This window comes from Empidonax traillii, unplaced genomic scaffold (assembly GCF_003031625.1).
Source record: "Empidonax traillii isolate 1590-97213 ecotype Southwest subspecies unplaced genomic scaffold, ASM303162v1 scaffold139:size1643147, whole genome shotgun sequence".
NCBI lineage: Eukaryota > Metazoa > Chordata > Aves > Passeriformes > Tyrannidae > Empidonax > Empidonax traillii.
This window is the reverse complement of record NW_020955332.1, coordinates 744540-762340: the sequence shown is the minus strand read 5'-3', so window position 1 is coordinate 762340 and position 17801 is coordinate 744540. Positions and strand designations below refer to the sequence as shown.

The 17801-nt window shown below is 35.9% G+C and overlaps 1 protein-coding gene across 50 annotated transcripts in view; it reads left to right on the top strand.

The window, feature by feature from the left end:
- The window catches only part of RIMS1 (regulating synaptic membrane exocytosis 1), a 319154-nt gene that overhangs the window by 240555 nt on the left and 60798 nt on the right, over window positions 1-17801 (top strand). For 34 of the 50 annotated variants that reach the window (XM_027884132.1, XM_027884151.1, XM_027884129.1 and 31 more), the window contains 2 exons: window positions 6485-6597; window positions 15616-15782. The exons of the other annotated variants lie outside the window; for them this stretch is intronic. In XM_027884132.1, coding sequence (XP_027739933.1) covers window positions 6485-6597; window positions 15616-15782 — 280 coding nt within the window. The remainder of the gene's footprint in view (window positions 1-6484; window positions 6598-15615; window positions 15783-17801) is intronic. 50 annotated transcript variants of the gene reach the window in all.

Genomic DNA, 17801 nt, shown 5'->3' with positions numbered 1-17801 from the left:
TTTTAAATGGAAGCTTCTGTGTGGATCATCCTTGAAAATCTTTGAGGAAGAACTGAATATTTCATCAGCCAGTTTAGATTTTTATTTTGGCTTATCTTCCTTCTGGAGTCAGTTCTGAACCTCAAGATGACCACCATGCCTTTGTGTGTACTGGGAGATGCAAGGTAATTTCCCAGCTTGGAAGTCTGACTGTGTGCTTTTGTCATGCCTTAATTCTGACTGGGAGGAGGTCCAGAGCAGGATCTGCTCCCATGGAAAGGAAATTAATGCACACAAGCTTAAAGTAGACACAGCAGTTCTAGTCAGGTAGAGGGACCAGGGCTGCAGAGAAGGCTTCAGAGTCCTCTCCCTTACTATCTGTATGTTGACATGAAGTACTCTTTGAAGCTGCTTATGCAAAGAAGCCATAACAAGTTCTTTATCTTAGCAACAACTGATTTTTCAGTGTTACTAGCCTTATATTTCAAAACATTTATCTGCTCGTGATTCCATAATTTTGTATGCTTTTTCAATTTCATGGTAGAGTTTGCTCTGAATTTTTAAAGTTGTGAGACCTGTCACAAGAATATTTTGTGTGTGCACATTGCAAAACTCATCCTGAAGGATGAACAGAAATAAACTGGAGACTCTGTATTATTTCTGAAATGTATCATCCTGGTGCAATACCAGTGTGAATTCTCTTTTCTGTGCCACACAGGCAGCTTTACACTAGGGGATTCTCCCATCCAAATCACACCACTACTATATTTCCCTGTTTTTGTTATGGACATAAGTTCTACCTAGTTTCTTCTTCAGCCACTGCTTCTCAGTTCCTCAAACCAGTTTTTTTTTGTTCCCCTGATTCCCATCCACAGAGCATCTATGTAGCACAGACGGATGAAACTCCTGACTTTTTCTGTGTAGAAAGACTAAGTGTACATACTTCTATATGCTGCATTTTAGCTGTAGCTGTTTGTCACTGTTCAGCTTTTTTACTGATTATGAAGACTGAAATTGAAGAGCAGGTCAGACCTCTGTTGGCTTCTGTGATAAGTGCAATTCTCTGTTCCCCTGCCAGAACATGCTGGTTTTGTCCCCAGAAACACTGTTACTATAAAATAGTCTTTATGAGATAAATTTTCACTTCAACTTACTTCTCAGTAGCTTCCTTATGCGAGCAATCTTTCTGTCATTTTACACTTCTAGACTTTTTCCTTGAAGTTTGCATCATAAAGGATATGTGATATATTTTGGAAAGAGTTACAGCTATCTGAAATCTTGACGCCAATTTCTTCTTGTTACGTAGCTTACTCGAAGATTTAATAGTGTAGTTAGGACTTCCTGAGTTGTGCTGTTTCTTCTTAAGTAGCTTACTCAAAGATTTAATAGTGTAGTTAAGACTTCCTGAGTTGTACTGTTTGCCTGCACCTCCTCTTTCTGTCTTGATCATCTTGAACAGGAACAAGAAGTGCCTCAAGAGAAAATTCTGCGTTTGTTGTAGACTCCACCATTACAGAAAATGATACAGCCAGTGCTGAGGCATCCATAGGTTTTCTGTAGTCTAGAAAAGAAAAGTATGATTATCAGTTCTAATCACAGACCAGATAGTGTCACCAGTCATTCTGGCATTAAGCCCATACTTGGGTTTGAACAAGAATGTCCTTTTAGGAAGGTATTTTCACTTAATGACTGCAAGTGATGGAAAACCATTCCTATGCTTAACCACCTGACTTTTTAAACGTATGTGTTAATAATACTTATCTGACTTTACCGACCTTTTTTGTCAAGTGTATGAGTGGGTTCTTTTTAGATGTTGTTTATTGACAAGAGTCACTGTTTTCCAAAGTCTGCAGAATGTAGAGTCTCTTTGATGATTGTTGTAATATGAAAAAGCTGGATACCTAAAGAGTTAAATAAAAATAAAAAGTTAAAGCTCAGGAATTAAAAACTAGAGCTAGAAAGGCAGTTATAGCATTTTTGCCGTTGCTTGCTAGTTCAGTATTGCTGCCTGTGTACAATCGTTATTTAAATGATCCCACATAGTTTTCATATATTATGCTATCAGCTTAATAGATGGGTGTTTATAGCAGCATGACATTTAAAAAAATTTATAATTAATATAGATTTTAACCCCCTTTCAAACCTTAAATACAGAAGTTTAGACCTTAAAAGTACTTCTATTTCTTTTGCACTAGTCACTGTTGTTACTGGTTCTTTTTTAGCTCTCACTAATGTTCATAGGATTGGTCTGTTGTTGATACCAATGCAAATTTAATTTCTTTTAAAATCACATTTCTTGAATTGTTAGATTCACATTCTGTGGATAACAGAAATGTGCCATGATACGTTCTGTCTACACAAGTTCTAAGGTGGCATGTATTCTGAACAATTAGGATTCTAGCCAGGTCTAACTTCTCTATCAGTTAAACAGCAGATAGGGGTTGAAGCATGCCCATACTAGTTTTCTAAGGATAGGAATAAAAACGAGGGCTGTCAACTAGTTAATACCTTCAGATGTAACCATAAATCTTACCATAGTGCTCACATATTAAAAGGAGTATCACTAGCACATAAAGTCTTAGTAAAGAGATAAAGTGTTAGAAAAATTATTTGGCACTCTCCTTTAAGAAAAAACAACTGTTAGCTAATTTTCTTTCAGGGTTGATAACAGGCTGAAAATGAGACCTGTAGCTATTTTATTTAGTTTATTCCCTACCTCTTTTAAGTAGTGTATTATGGACTTGTGTATTTCATATTACCCCCCAGTTTTCTTGCTGAGGATGATGCTATATGATATGGAATGTCCCTTTGGTCACTTAGGGTCAGCTGTCTCACCTGTCTTGTCTCACAACCTACTTGGGGCTAGGGGGAGATGGGATGGCATGGTGGGTTGCAGCATGAGAAACAGAGTAGGCCTTCTTGCTATGAAAGCACTGCTCAGGAATTGCTAAAAAATCAGTGTGTTATCAGCACTTAGTCACAACTCTAAAACTTGGCACCACACAGGCAGCTGTGAAGCAAACTACCTCCATCCCAGCCAAACCCAGTACACCTGGGATTACAGGAGTCAGACTGGTTTATAAATAGATTAATGAAATTGAAATACAACATGTTGATTCCATTCATATGTCTGTCTTTTCTCTCCTGCATGGTACGATTCTCTATGTACATTATTGTTGTACAACCTTCACATGATTTAATAGTAGTAAAATCTTTGGCTATAAACTCAGACCCCTTATTTAAGTGGTCTGATCAATGAGTTCTCTTCTTTCAATTACTTCTTATACTGATTGATCACATATCTGAATCATCAGCTCTTGAAAACATCAGAGTTATAGCTCTTTGCAGCATAACTTTTGACACCAGAGAGTAACTTGTTGACAAAACTGTAATAGTTGTAGTTACACCACTAATTTAAGACACTTATGGTAAATCTCCAGGTTTTTAATTTCTATGGCCAGGTCTTAGGATTACAGTGCTTTGATCTGTAAATTACTGTGTAGTCTCACCTCTCAAGACCTCTAGGAAAAACACTCTGTAAATACTTATGTCGGAAAAGAAAATATACCCATATTTTTCTGAGAGGCAGGCTAAGTTCTTGAAGTGGTTTTTTTTGTGTCAAGTTTTTGTTACCTGTGGTAACCAGCTGTGTTCCAAGAAAGTAATGTGATCATCTGATGTTGTTACCTATGGTTGTTACAGTTTTGCGAATGTGCTTTTGCTACCATGTTAGATTTTTTTCTGCTTCTTGTGATTAACATGTAGAGATTATACACGGCTACTTGTCAGGTAGATGAAATTTTTTATCACAGAACTGAGCTACACAGAACATATGCTCAGATGTAGTTGGTAAACAAAACTAGAAAGAACATAGTTGTATTTTCTAGAGCAGACTTAATGTTTCATACAATTGCATGCTTAGAAATAAATTAACAGCCAGTTGGTGCTAAATTCGATTTTACTCCATGCAGAATCTCAATTTTCTCCTTTAGAGAATTTAGATTTACTTCACAGTCTCCATTAATTGTTCTCGTGTTATTTTATATAATGATATCTAACAATGAAAACCAGAACATAAGTGTGTTAAGGTTAAGGTTTTAAAAATAACAAAAATCAAGAATTACAGAATTAAAGTTGAATATTTACCCAATCTTAACTGCATTAATAATCTCTGAAACAACATTTCATTACATAATAGAATATTCTTTCTCTGGCATCATAACTAATATAGACTAACATTATATCATACACATTTTTTAGTGTAACATAAAGTTGACAGGGTAAAGCACCTAAAATTCACACAATGAAAGAGTTATTTTTTAGAGTAACTCTAATCTGTGCACCATACACAGATAGGGCTAAATTTTTAAAGGGGTCTCATTTTTTTCCCTCCGATTTCATATCCTCAGTCTATTTCATGCATGTATGATAGGATTAAGATATCAAATTTTTTACTCCAGTCCCTAATTGATATATCTTAATCCTTTCATATCTGTCCTTAAAGTAAGAGGCCATCTTTAAAAATTTCACCTAAAGTGCTCAATTTTGCCTTCAGATACCTCCATGCAACTTCCATTGAAGTAATTGGAGCTGTGCCTGCATATCTGATGGTGGAACTGGACTCATTGCAATTAAGGTACACGTTTACTGACATAATTAGTCATCTGGAATAATTGCTGGGCCCAGTGTGACATTCTGCATGTGCAGAATTTGATAGATTGAACTCTGCGTGTGGGAGATTGAGGATTATGATAACTTTATTTCATGCCTTAAATTTGCAGTTGTAGGAGAATTTTAATGTAATTTAATGTATTCAATTTTCCCATTTTTAAATAAGAAATGTGAAAGGAGGACATGAAAGCAACATACTTTTCACGATGATGTCTCTGTATATTCTTTCATACTCAACCAGCACATAGATATTCTGTTATTTCCACAAGTATATTACAGATGGTACTGTGCACACAATCATGATTTTTGCAGTAACATGCAGTTTTAAATATCCAATCCTGAGTTGACTGCTTTTTTTTGCCCTTGTATTTTTGTGCTTGCGAAGCACAAACAAAAAAATAGGTGTGTAAAGAATGCCACAGTTAATTAACAGTATAAAAGCCACATATGGAACTTCAGTATCTCTTAATTCAAAATACAGATCTTTAACAAACATGAAACAGTACTTATTTTCCAGTATTTTAAAATTCTCTGTGTTTTGTGATTGCAAGTTGATTCCATGCAACTTTTAAATTTCTATCTCTCTCCCATTGCTGGTCTGGGGAGCGGCTGTTTGACTTTTAAAAGTAGTTGTTTTGGAGATAGTAATATAAATCCGTGGTTGACCCAAAAGCAGAAAATTTTGTGGAGGTTTTCTCATATAAAATTCCAGTCCTTAATTTGTGACCACAAATGCCAGCTTAAAAGAAGTTGTTCTGGGATGTTATAACCTGTTAAACCACAATGAACGTAGTGAGTAATCCTGTGATTTAGAATAGTTACTGGTCAGTATTCGGGTTTAGTTCTAGACCTGTTAAAAAGTGCCAATTCTCACGGTATTGTAGTCACTGGTATTGCTTTGCATTTACAGCGCTCCAAATTTCAGAATACATGGTTCCCTCTGCAATTTATTCACTACCACAAAGGTTAACTTAGTTTAAGGAATACTTAGCCCAGAGGCTTTTGCACTACTCTCTCTGTTAGTGCAAGGTCATCTACCTGTGACAGGCACAGCCAATATTAATTACATTTTAATTAATTAATTAATTAACCTATTCAAATTAAAGAGGATGCTCCTTATAGCCCCCCCAGTTTCTTGAAGGCTGAAGATAAGATTTCTGTTTTTAATAGAACACTGCCACAGGAAAAATTAAAACAGCAGAAAAAAGTAAAATATTTGAAATAAAGGTGAACCTTTGAGAGCAGAGTAGTGATTTTAAAGTGATTTTCATTTAAAAAAAAAAAAGCTACAAAAATACCTATTTTTGGTATGACTGGTGGAATGGGGAAATTATTACTCTCAAATAGTCTGCAGCTGTGGCAAGCAGTTATATTTCAAGATAGTAGGAGGAGTTAATTGCTTTAAAATAAGTTTTAATACCTGTTTAATGGATTAGTTCTTAGAATGCCACTATAATATTTTATACATTTAAGCAAATAAATTTTTAGATTATCATGCATTTATTTCCCCTGCATCCAGAATATTTAGCAGGTTTATAATTCAGCGTATCAGCTAAATTCTTTCACTCATTTTTCATATCTGTTGCACCAGCTTGATTATATGTAGGAAATGGGATGTCTGCCCATTTTCAGGTAAAGACTCTCGCAGTGGAAATGGTTGATTTCTTGACATTAGTGTTCCCTTGTTCTGTGTTTACACCCTACTTGTTCTACATGTTCGTACATTTCTTTGTTTTGTGGAGGTGGAAATAAGCTAAAATTGATGCTAAACCATTTGGTTTTTTCCAAAAAATTTTCGCTGTTTTTAATTGATCTTCATTGTGTGTTTTTGCAGCAAGCTTAGTAGTGGAGGAGCGAACGAGACAGATGAAAATGAAAGTGCACCGTTATAATCAGACATCAGGGTCTGGTTCTAGCCAAGAACATGAGCGTGAGCAATATAACAAGGTAAAGTCAGTAGTATTGGAATGATACTTTGGCCTGAAAACTGAAGGCATAAACCTGTTTATTTAAAATATTATATAACCTTCAAGAACACTGTGTTTTAGAGCCTGGCAGAAATGTCTTCAAGTAACAGATTTTTAACATCATTTTTGCCCCCATCTGATGTGCATTAAACGTAGTTCTTGATGTCACCTAAGATGAATCTGTAGATAACAAAACACTTCCAACTTAATTCAGGGAAGAAAGATCCTTCAACAGCTGTAAACAAAGCCATATCACCTCTAGTTTAGGAAGACCCTGGCCTGCAAATCCCTTGAGGATGAAAAACTAGGCCATGAAAGTATTATGGTATGTTGGCCCTACTCTAGGCCCTTGCTGATGTCTGATGTGTAGAGAGCTAGGCAGAATTAGATCCAGTCCCATGCAGCTGTTCTCATATTTGTATAATTTTTTCATCCTAATAATGTGAGAGATAAAGTATTTCTTTCTTGAAACACATACTGATTACTTTGATCTCCTTTTCTAATAAAAGTATAAAGATTTTCTGTGATAATGAAGTAAGCTTGAAATTATGTTAATGAAGTTATATAGAGGAATTTTTTTTCTTGATAATGCTAAAATGATTATTCTATAACCTTGTAAATTTAAACTGTATAGACTTCTAAGCAAATTGCTGAAAATGTCTTGCACATCTGCACTGCCACTTAGGAATCAAACTACGAGGAACTGCATGCTGCTGGAGGCACAGGTTAAAATAATGGATAAGTGAGGTATTCAGCTGAAACAAAATCAGAGATTTATTTTGGAATTGCTAAATAAAAAATTGGGCGTCTAACTTGTAACAAATTTCGAAGATTGGTTCAAAAACTTGTTCCAGTTAAATATGCAGACAACTTTAGTACAGATGTTTCTGTTTTGACACCACCTTATTGTGAACACAGAACTTCCTCGAAAGGAAGAGAAACAAGAGAAACAAGGCTTTAGGTTCTCAATTGTCAGACTGTGGGATATAAGTGCTATTAAAATACCTCAATATTTGGGATGGAAACTTCCAGTGAGATCCTTTATCAGAAGCAAGAATTCATATAATTAGAACAGCTCATTTGATGCTTTGGCATTAACTTCAGAAGAGGTCCACTCTGGGCAAAAGGGTGAGATGCAGTGTCTCTGCAGTACTTCCCAACCAATAAACATGTTAGAAAAAACAGTAAAGTTGGGGTTGATAAAGTTTGCAGGAGAGAAAGGTAATATGTAATCTGAGGACTTTTACCAGGATTTGACCAGAGATGTTTGAGTCAAAGGCCAATTTTCTCATTTGGATTACCTGAGCTTACACATTGACTGAAATTTGTGTATTTTACATTATGAAACATATTTTTTAATCCCAACTCTATAATATTTATCATAAGCATAATTTTTGTTTCGCAGTATGTTTTTCTTATTTGGTTAATATAGATCCAATGTATGGTTAAATAATTGTTGGAAAACATCAACCTTCAATGTTACAGTTTTCTCTTCTCCTTTAGAACCTTGAGTTTTCTAGTATCTTCTTTTGTTTTTAAGTATATGTGGAAGCTAAATCAAAATTGAAAGTATGATTAGTGCTAAATGAAAAGAACACTGAAAATTCTTTTATTCAGACTTTTTTCCAAGAGTATGAGGACAACTTTGACTAAGCAAATTTTCTGTCAGTTGTTGTAAGAAAAATATTTTTGGAGTACCTGGTGTTCTGACAGACATCTACTCTTCTTAATGCTGAAACAGTAGTAAGGAGAATAAACCAGTTGCCCTAGACTTTAAATCTTAATCTTTTCATGTATTTTCTACATGATAATGCTTCAGTCCTAGAAAGGATGGTCCAAACTAGAATGAATTTCAAGTGCTAAGAAATTATATTAGCCCTTTCTAACAGTCTGTATAATAGTCAGTGATGTATCTAGTTGCTTCATACACTATGGTGATAGCCATTCCTTTAAAAATGTTACCAAAGCAAACCTTATGCTCCTGTCTTGACCCTTAGAAAATGCTGAGAGAGTCAAGAAAATAACCCAGACAGATGAAAAGTAGACAGCTCTAATGAAAAGGTAGTGCAGTGGTGCAGTAATGCTGATGACTGAGACTTGTAAGAACTGAAGACTATATCTAGTTTCTGCTGCCAAAACCTGTGAAAAGTTTTTGAAAGCTGCAGAAGAAGACTTACTTTAAATAAATAAAAAAAAAAAGTTAAGTGGTATAGGGAAAAATAAACATTAACTGACTATTAAAGAAATGGCCATTGCAAAGAGTTTGTCGCTGTTTAACAGAAATACTTCTTTCTTTCCCAAGTATCAGTGTTTGCCTATTACTTCAGAAAAGAAATATATTCATTAGAGAAATTATGCTGAGCTGCATATTGATAAAATATTCCCTTCTCTGTTTCAGAGCAATCAGCTCACATGGATTTGATTCTTCCACTATTTTAGCATTTGCAAATATGCTTGTTATATTTTACATATAAAATTCTTGAAACCTCTCAAAAAATTTCCCTCAGTAGGGACTGGATCATATTTTCAATACTTAGTTATGCATATACAAAGTAATTTCATAAATTTAACTAAGTTTTCTGTTGTATTGAAACAAACTGGTTTTTCTCCAGAGGTATTGTAATCTGGTCTTTGCAATTTCCAGTCCATTTCTGGTGCATTTCTTTCATTTTTTGTGATTTTTTCCCACTCAGTTTCTCAGTCTTCTTGTCTCAGTAAGAAAGCAATAGTTTTCCAAGCGTGCACCATGGAATTTATTGTTTTGAACATCCATTAATGGATTTTGAATAGATAAATGTCTGCTCTGCAACATTTGTATCTTCATGGCTGTTCCACTCTAACTGTTTTGAGATTTTCACAAAGCTCATATCCTTATTTCCTTCCATTCTAGTGGAAAGGCTCCATAATTTATGTGAAACAGTTAAATTCTAAAAAACTAAATGAAAAAAAGGAATTAAAAAACCCCTGAAGACTCTGAGGCTTTGTCAAAAGGGTTTAAAGACGAGCTTTAAGAAGACCTTTAAGCATGTTTGCCTTGTATATTGGTAAAGCTGTAGTGGCTAGTAGGCACATATTTGTGCTGTTCCACTGTTTGAGAGATTGAAAACACTTTGGTAGCATTATTCTGGATTTGCATAGAGGTAAATTCCAGTATATCCTAATTAGCCTTTTAATTCAAAATACAGTGAGTTTTATTATGCCAGAAGCCACACACATAACATAAACATCATGCTGCAACTGCTCCTGCTTTCCATTTTTTTGGAAGGTATGTTTATTCAATAGAGTTACTGTAGTACACACTTAAAAAGAACTTCACTTGATATTTAGATGCACTACTGACTCAGTTTAAGACTGTATGTGATTGGAAAGCATTTGGCATAAAAGTGTAATTATGGCATTAGTTCGGTGGCACTCTATGGACTTAATATCTGCAAGGAAGAGCTGGGTAGGAGACTTGGAGTGGTAGGAGGCTGACTGTTAAGTTTTATGGGATGCTGGGCAAGGCACGTGGGGCTATGTATAGAAAATGCTCTTGGACACTGTTGTGGTGAGTATCTTCTTCTGATCCCCCTTCACCTATCTTCAAGAAAAAAAAATATTTGCTATACATCATATTGATACAGCAGTCATTCCTGTTCTGGTTGGATTTCACAAAATTCAGTGAGGACCTTTCATTCAACTCGTGGGCTTCACTGGAATTTCCTCATAGTTTGACTTGCTCATTTTTACTGTTCCCTGTTAGGAAGCTGAGTAGTGTTCATAGCAGTTTAGTTGGATACATTTATGAGAACAGTTATTTAGAATCACTGGTGCTTAGTGGGCTCTTGAGAATTACATGAGCTGTTCCTAAGACAGATGCTGTTGGAGTTAGTGATGAGTCCTGAACATACCAAGGTGCTGACTGCTGGGCTCTTATTCCCGACAGCATTCAGCGGAACCCTATGTGAGCAGTAATAAAACTCAAGATGGTTTGTGCACGAGTCAGTGTTTTCTGACAAAATTCCTTGTTAGAGTAAGGTGCCTCAAAAGATAGCTGTGATCTCAAGAGTTGCATGAACCTCTGGCTGAATCTAGGCCTTAATATCTCTGGTCTGGTTTTCTCTTTCCTCATTTTAATGTCCTCATTTTAATGCCCATTTAATTTTCTCATTTAATTCCCTCATTTTAGCACATGAGGTATACCTTTGTAGAGGTTAGTCATCTGGGGCTTTTTTTTTTTTAGTCTAAGGGGGGTACACTCCAATTTTCAAAGCTCTGAACTCTTGCATTCTTCATATATAAATACTTATTAATATGGAAGATAATTTAATTATAATGAACTATTAAATTACTTCTAAAATGTGCCTTATGATCAGTAAAATTGCTAACATTGTTACTTGTTAAGGAGCTGTAAAAGTATCTGTGAAGTGCCCTCTTTTGGTTTATGTCTATGCTCTTCCCATTGATGCTAACACATCTGCAGTTCATCGTATCTCTTTTTCTCCTTCTTGCTGCTTAAGAAGAAGCAACAGCTCCACAGGTGGTAAAGTGAATGGAAGAACTGAATTTCACCTATTTATTGATTTCTGTCTCTGTAATGCAGACACAGAGAGTGCAGATAGTTTGGGCATTTGAAACTAGCTGCTATTAATTTTTAAAAATATAAAATGTATAAAATATAAATGTTTAAATGTTTAAAAACCCAGACTTAATCTTTAGTAATTGCTACCAAAGTTGCTGCAAACTTCAGCAACTCTCCTAATGTGATAAATAGTGCACCTTGGAACAGAAATATTTCACAAGCTTTAATATCGAGCGTTGAAGGAGAACATGGAACATATATTTTATGCTGAAGCTTAAAAATTATATAATATTTAAAGATAACATTTCAGGGAAATTTATTGCAAATACAAAGCTATAAAGAGCAGCAGTTTTCTGCCTTGCAGTAGAACTGGATCATATTACTTTTGAGCCCAGGTAGAAACCTGAAGGCATTACTTCATTGCAGATACCAAATAAGAGGATCTTAGCCCATGATATTTTTTTTGTGAATGACAGGTTCAGGTGTATTGCAATAGTAAAATATTCTCATTTTAGAGATCACTGCTTTGTGGAGGAGTACTATTTACTTCTCTTTATATTTTAAGAAAAAAATGTTATCTTCAAAATTGCTTTCATTTCATTTGTCTGTTAGCTGAGATGACTGATTATCAGATTCTATGAGTGGTGGGTAGGAAATCAGTAGGAAAAGTTGTATGCCCCCTGTAGAGGTTGGTGAATTAATTAGAAGGAGCAGCTATAGGAAAAAAGAGGTAAATTCGAAAGAAGTGGTATTAAATGTAAACACTCTAGCACTCAGCATTAACTTTCATCATCACCACTTTTTGTCCTAATCTCTATTTCTGTGAAGGGAAAGTTTTTCAGTTTCTGAGGGAATTACAGCCCTCACATACAGTAGAAAGGGGTAGGAAAAGCTCAATCATGCCACAAAAATCTCATTTAGGAAGGGATGTTCATTGTTTTCTGCACGAGCTGTGTGATTGTAATACAAAGGCAAGTAGAAGACATGGATTCGGTTTTTTCTTTTTCTCCTATCTCACCATAAAATTCTCTCTTTACCAACACATGAAAAACTGTCTTTTAAGCCAGTCTGATATCTACAAAATAATTCCATGTTTTACCGACTGCTAGACTATAGGGAGCAAGACAGGGTGATGATATCTATATAGCCCTCACAGTAAATGGTTTCATATTGGTACTGAACAGTCATTCAGGGAGGCTGAATTGCTACAAACTAACAAATTGCAACTAACACACAAACTAGGACCTCTAATTGTCCTTAGTATCCTAACCACTAAGCTGCATGACCATGCTTGGTGCTTTCTCTCTGTTCCTCCTCCCCATCTTTCCCAGCCCATGAAAGGTGGAACAAATTCAGCACAAGGGAAACAGAGGGTCTTCTTCCTGACATACATAGTCCACTGAGTTCAACTTTGTTATTTTGCTGTTGAATCATAAACTGAGTGCTAAACAAACAGCCAGATTCAGGTGTGACTTGGGATGAAGGCCAGCAGCCTACACGTCCCTCAGTACTTAGAAAGAAGAAAGGCTTCTGTCAGGACAGAGGAAGTCACTGCATCTGACCTTGATGGTTCCCTTGATGGGAGAGTCAACCTTCTCCAGCGGCATGTCATGGTTTCTCAGGGACCACATGAGTCTTCTACCATTGCATATTCACTGTATGCACTCTCAAACTCAGATGGGTGAAATACCTATGTCACTGTAGCCAACATACATTTTATAATTTAATGGTATCGTAGAATCATAGAATCAGCTATGTTGGAAAGGACCTCCAAAATCATTAAGTCCAGCTCTTGATCCACTAACACCGTGGTTATTGGACCGTGGCGGTAAGTGCTACATCCAGTCTCATCTTAAAAACCTCCAGGGACGGAGAATCTACCACCTCCCTGGGGCAGCCCATTCCAATGCCTGATTACCCTCTCTGTAAAGAATTTCTTCCTAACATCTGACCTAAACCTCCCCTGGCAGAGCTTAAGACCATGTCCTCTTGCCTTAGTGATAGTTGCCTGGGAGAAGAGACCAATCCCCACCTGGCCACAACCTCCTTTCAGGTACTTGTAGAGATTGATGAGGTCTCCCCTTAGCCTCCTCTTCTCCAGACTAAAAAGGATGATGATTTCTTTTGCGGATTGTAATTCTGTTTAGCTCCATAGAATGCCAGATCATTCCATTTGTTCTGATTTTTTTCATATTTTAGATGTCTCATTTTAGAGTAGCTCGAAGAATTCTTTAGGAATTTTTTTAGGAATTCTGCATAAAACATCAAAGCTGTCTCAGGAGTGGGGCAGGTAAACTGGAAACAATTAACCGTTCAGATTTCCATCCTCTGAAGGTGTATGTATAGCTTAAGTAAAAAGTTTTCATATCTTTTATTCTTGCTTTGAATTTTCTCTTAAACTTTAGAAGAAAAAGATGACAACTTATTATGAGATAGACCTGGTAAGAATTAGTGTGCTTTGTGTTTCCATTTTGGAGAGGTTATTTTGCAATCTGAAAGACAACAAGCAGCAAAGTTGTTTAACAGACTCTACAAGCTATTTCCAAAAGCTGATCTGAATGAACATATCAGCATAGTCTCACCTTGGTCCCATTGGTCATTTATATTCAGATAAGTCACTCCAAGTCACTTGGAAAGAGAACCTCCTGATAAATTCTTGCTGTAGTTGAAAATATTTTTGAATATAGGAGTTCTTGAGTCCTCTGTGTTACCCACTTTATTAAATCAGAGTTCTGCTGCACCTGTTTCCATGTCAATGCCTGTTAGACAAGTTACTTGAGCTCAAAGTTATCATGCTCCAAGCTATTCTGAAATCATCTTCAGAGTTTCATTTAGTATTTGAAGCTGAAAATTTATCTTTAGTAAACCAGAGCTTTCTCTCCTGTCAATCAGCCAGTGCAAGGCCCTCATAGGGTATTGCTAAAAGTTTTTGCTAAGGAGTGTGCTAATGCACACCTGAAAAACACACCGAGACAGTTAATTTGTATGATCTCTGTTTCTTCTGCAGATTTCTATATTTACAGTTGGTGTTTAAAATCATCTTTATTCCTTCCCGTACTCTACTCCTATTAAGTTCCTCATTTTATCTTCAATATTTTACCAAGAAGCTTCCAAGAGCTGTGGAGACCTCAAGCATAGTTGCTGAAAGGCACTGGAGCAGCAGAAGATAAACCTGGCTTGAGGACAGGAGACCTCTTACATTCATCTGTACAAACTCAAGCTTACATTTGCGAGATTTTTAAACTCAAGTCATGGCATTTGCTGAGTGACTCAGCCTGCAACCCAGTGCCTAGCTGGAGTTCAGATATTCACAGACTGTCACAGATTTGTGTATGATTCATAAATAAACATTTATGCCTTGCAATTTTATGGAGCACAGATCACTCCCTAGAGTGTCATGTCAAAAACTTCCTAGTTCTCCTGCATGTTAATAGTTTTCCCGTAACATACCCTGGGAAGTATGCCATTTGATTTAGTTGTTTCCCAGCCAAGAGTACCTTGCTCTCTAATGACAGGGGGTTTTAGTTCTGTGAACCTAACAATTATTTGATCCTCATGTCTATGTGAGTGAAGATTTAGGAAAGTGTGGCATTGCTAGGATTGAAGCCTCCTTTTGTATCTAACTGATGATACTAGCAGTAAGAGCATTATCTAATAGGCAGTGTGGTGTCACAGTTGATTTTAACTAATCAAAGTGTCAGCTGTTAGCAAAAGTAAAATAACTTCTACCCCTGTCCACATATTCCTCCTGCTGGGTCTTCTACTAGTTCAGTTGGGTCTTCTGCTTGTTCTAATGTGTGTGGATGTAGAAACAGCTAGGTCAGGGAACTGATCTGCCTGAAAACAAACAAATACTATATTTACTGAGTTCCCTTTCTGCCTAACTAGTCCTCTAGTATCACAATGCAAAGAGATATTTTGAGATAGAAAATGTACTTTTTAAAATTTTTTGATAGAACTTAGGAACTGAAATCAGTCCCAATGTCAGCTTCATGTAGCATTACATTTCACTCAGGCTTATATGCAGTTCTGTTCCAAACTAACCCTGTAGAGGTATTTCATAGCATATATTTTTAATATTTTAAAAATTTTAAAAAGAGTCAGCAGTCAAATAGATGGCATGCATGTGCTTGAGATGTCTGTCCACTGCATAAATATTTCATTATTGTAGTTCCAGTGTGTTGAAGAACCAGCAGCCTATTTAATTTCTTATGCTATATTTTATTTTAAGTATCTTCTTTAGTTCATAAATAATGTTTGATATCTACACTAGACATGAAGTCATTATTTAATGCAGGCTTTTTTTTTTTTATTTCATATAATTTTCTTAGATCTAAAAGCAGTTAGAGAGAATTGTCATACTTAGGTCATTTGTTGTCTCAGTAAATGTGTTATGTTTTGATGAGACTCCTCACCCTTTCTTTTCTTGATCTCTAGTATAACATACAAACAGATCAGTACAGAAGTTGTGATAACGTCTCTGCCAAATCATCAGATAGTGATGTCAGTGATGTGTCAGCCATTTCCAGAACCAGCAGTGCCTCACGCCTCAGCAGCACAAGTTTTATGTCAGAGCAATCTGAGCGCCCTCGGGGCAGGATCAGGTGAGTTCTCCATGCAGCTTCAATTGTATCACACTCCCTCTTTCATTTAGTGCCAAAATACAACCATAGATCCTTGATAACCAGATAACCACATAACCACAGTGTAAGAATTTATGAGAAATGTTATGCACATATAAACTGTCTTCTATTACTGGCATAAAATGACAATATTTTTGCAGTTGTGCATCTAAAGTAGAAAGCAAACTTCCCACCAGGAGATAATAGATTAATGCAAGTATTTATGGCAAGCTGAACTTGACCACAGGCTATCATCTAGTTTTGCCCAAGAATCAGTGTAATCAATATGTCAGTAAGCTATTACAGGAGAAATATTACTAGATTTTTTTATTCAAACAATTTTTTCCCATAAATGCTTGGTTTCTCTTTATCTCATTCTATTTATTCTTCCCTACCTACCTGCTTTTATTTTGCTATTTTCATGTATATGATAAACTAAAACATTTGAAACAATTATTTGTATAGTAATTTTGGTATCTCTTGTTCAAAAGTAGATTAATTCATTTGCATTATCAATAATCAAGTATATCTTTCATCCTTGATACTAATATATTCTAGGTTTAGTAGTTTTTTAGATGCACAGATTACTTTTTGTTTCATTTAACTTGATGGCAAAACTCCCACCAGCTATAGTGGCTGTAAGATTGGCTTGGTAGTCATTGATTACATCTGCCAATTTCTGAACTCTCAAAAATTTGACTTGAAGTGTTATAAGACACAAGAAGGATTAGGAACTAAAAGAAATTATCCCTATGAGGAAATCAGTCTGGTAAGAGTCTGAAAGTCATCATTTAGCACCTCAGAACACTTCTAGATAGACTCACTGTCTGAGAAGCTCAGCTGCAAACTTTTTGATCTGCTTATGCAACGGGAAGGGGTCTTAGGAAAACTCAGAAACTGGCCTATCTCAGAAACTGGTCCATTTCATTTTCTTTTTAAGGAATGTTCAAAGTCATGTTTCAGATTGGTGAAGTAATCCATAACTCAGCTGCAGTAATCCATAATCCAGCAGAACACTGCAGTGGAATTGTAAATGTATTCAAAGTAATTTCAATTCATGTCCTTAAGTGCTGATTTCATTCTGTCCTAGCTTTTCAGTATTTGTCTCTTTAAAAAGGCTTTATTCATACTAAAATACTAGTATTTTCTTGATACTGAATTTTCTCAACTAGACCCTCTCACAATGGCTTTGGCAGTTTCAACAAAATCAGATTTTTTTCCCCATAAATATGTCTAACAAATTTACCAGAAATTTTCCTTGAGTTCAGGGTGCCAGAATATCAGAACCAGGAGAACCAGTAAACTCATGTGAGTCTGGAAGGGGTGAAACCTAAGGTCAAATCCTCAAACTCTTCCATTCTTATGAGTAGCAGAACACCTTAGGTACAGGATTAGGTGACCTAGTGTAGAAACCCAAGCTCCGGTTCAGCTTCACTCTAGACCAGTAAAGTGAACTGTAATCAGAATTCAGATACCTGCCCTTTCTGATACTGTCCACAGAATCTGTACCTCAGAAACTAGGGGCTTTCTACTTGCTTGTTTTAATCTTTAAATTCAGGTACAACTTCTATAGTGAACAAAATGTATAGTAATAATATACAGTGCAGTTCCTTCAGTAGAAATATGAGGAGAAAATTGACAGATTCATAAATTACACATAACTGGCAATAACTTTCTTCTAAGTTGTCTGTGGTTCTGCTCCCCTAAAAGACCTGTTAAAATGAGTGGGACATGCCTAATGTACTATCTTTGCAATTAGCGTATTTCAACCCTTAAGTACAGTGGAGTGAAATGTAAAATAATTTTGATGATATTTTGGAAAATAGTGTATCCATCTGATTAACATCCAGTGTTCAAAATTTTCCATTTGAGTTGACCACACTTATTTTCTGATATTTTCCTATCATAATTATAAAAAGGTCAAAGTCTTTAGAGACCTGAAAAAATGTTGTATCATGGGAATAAGATACCAAGAGAGATCAGAATGGAAGCAAGTTGGAT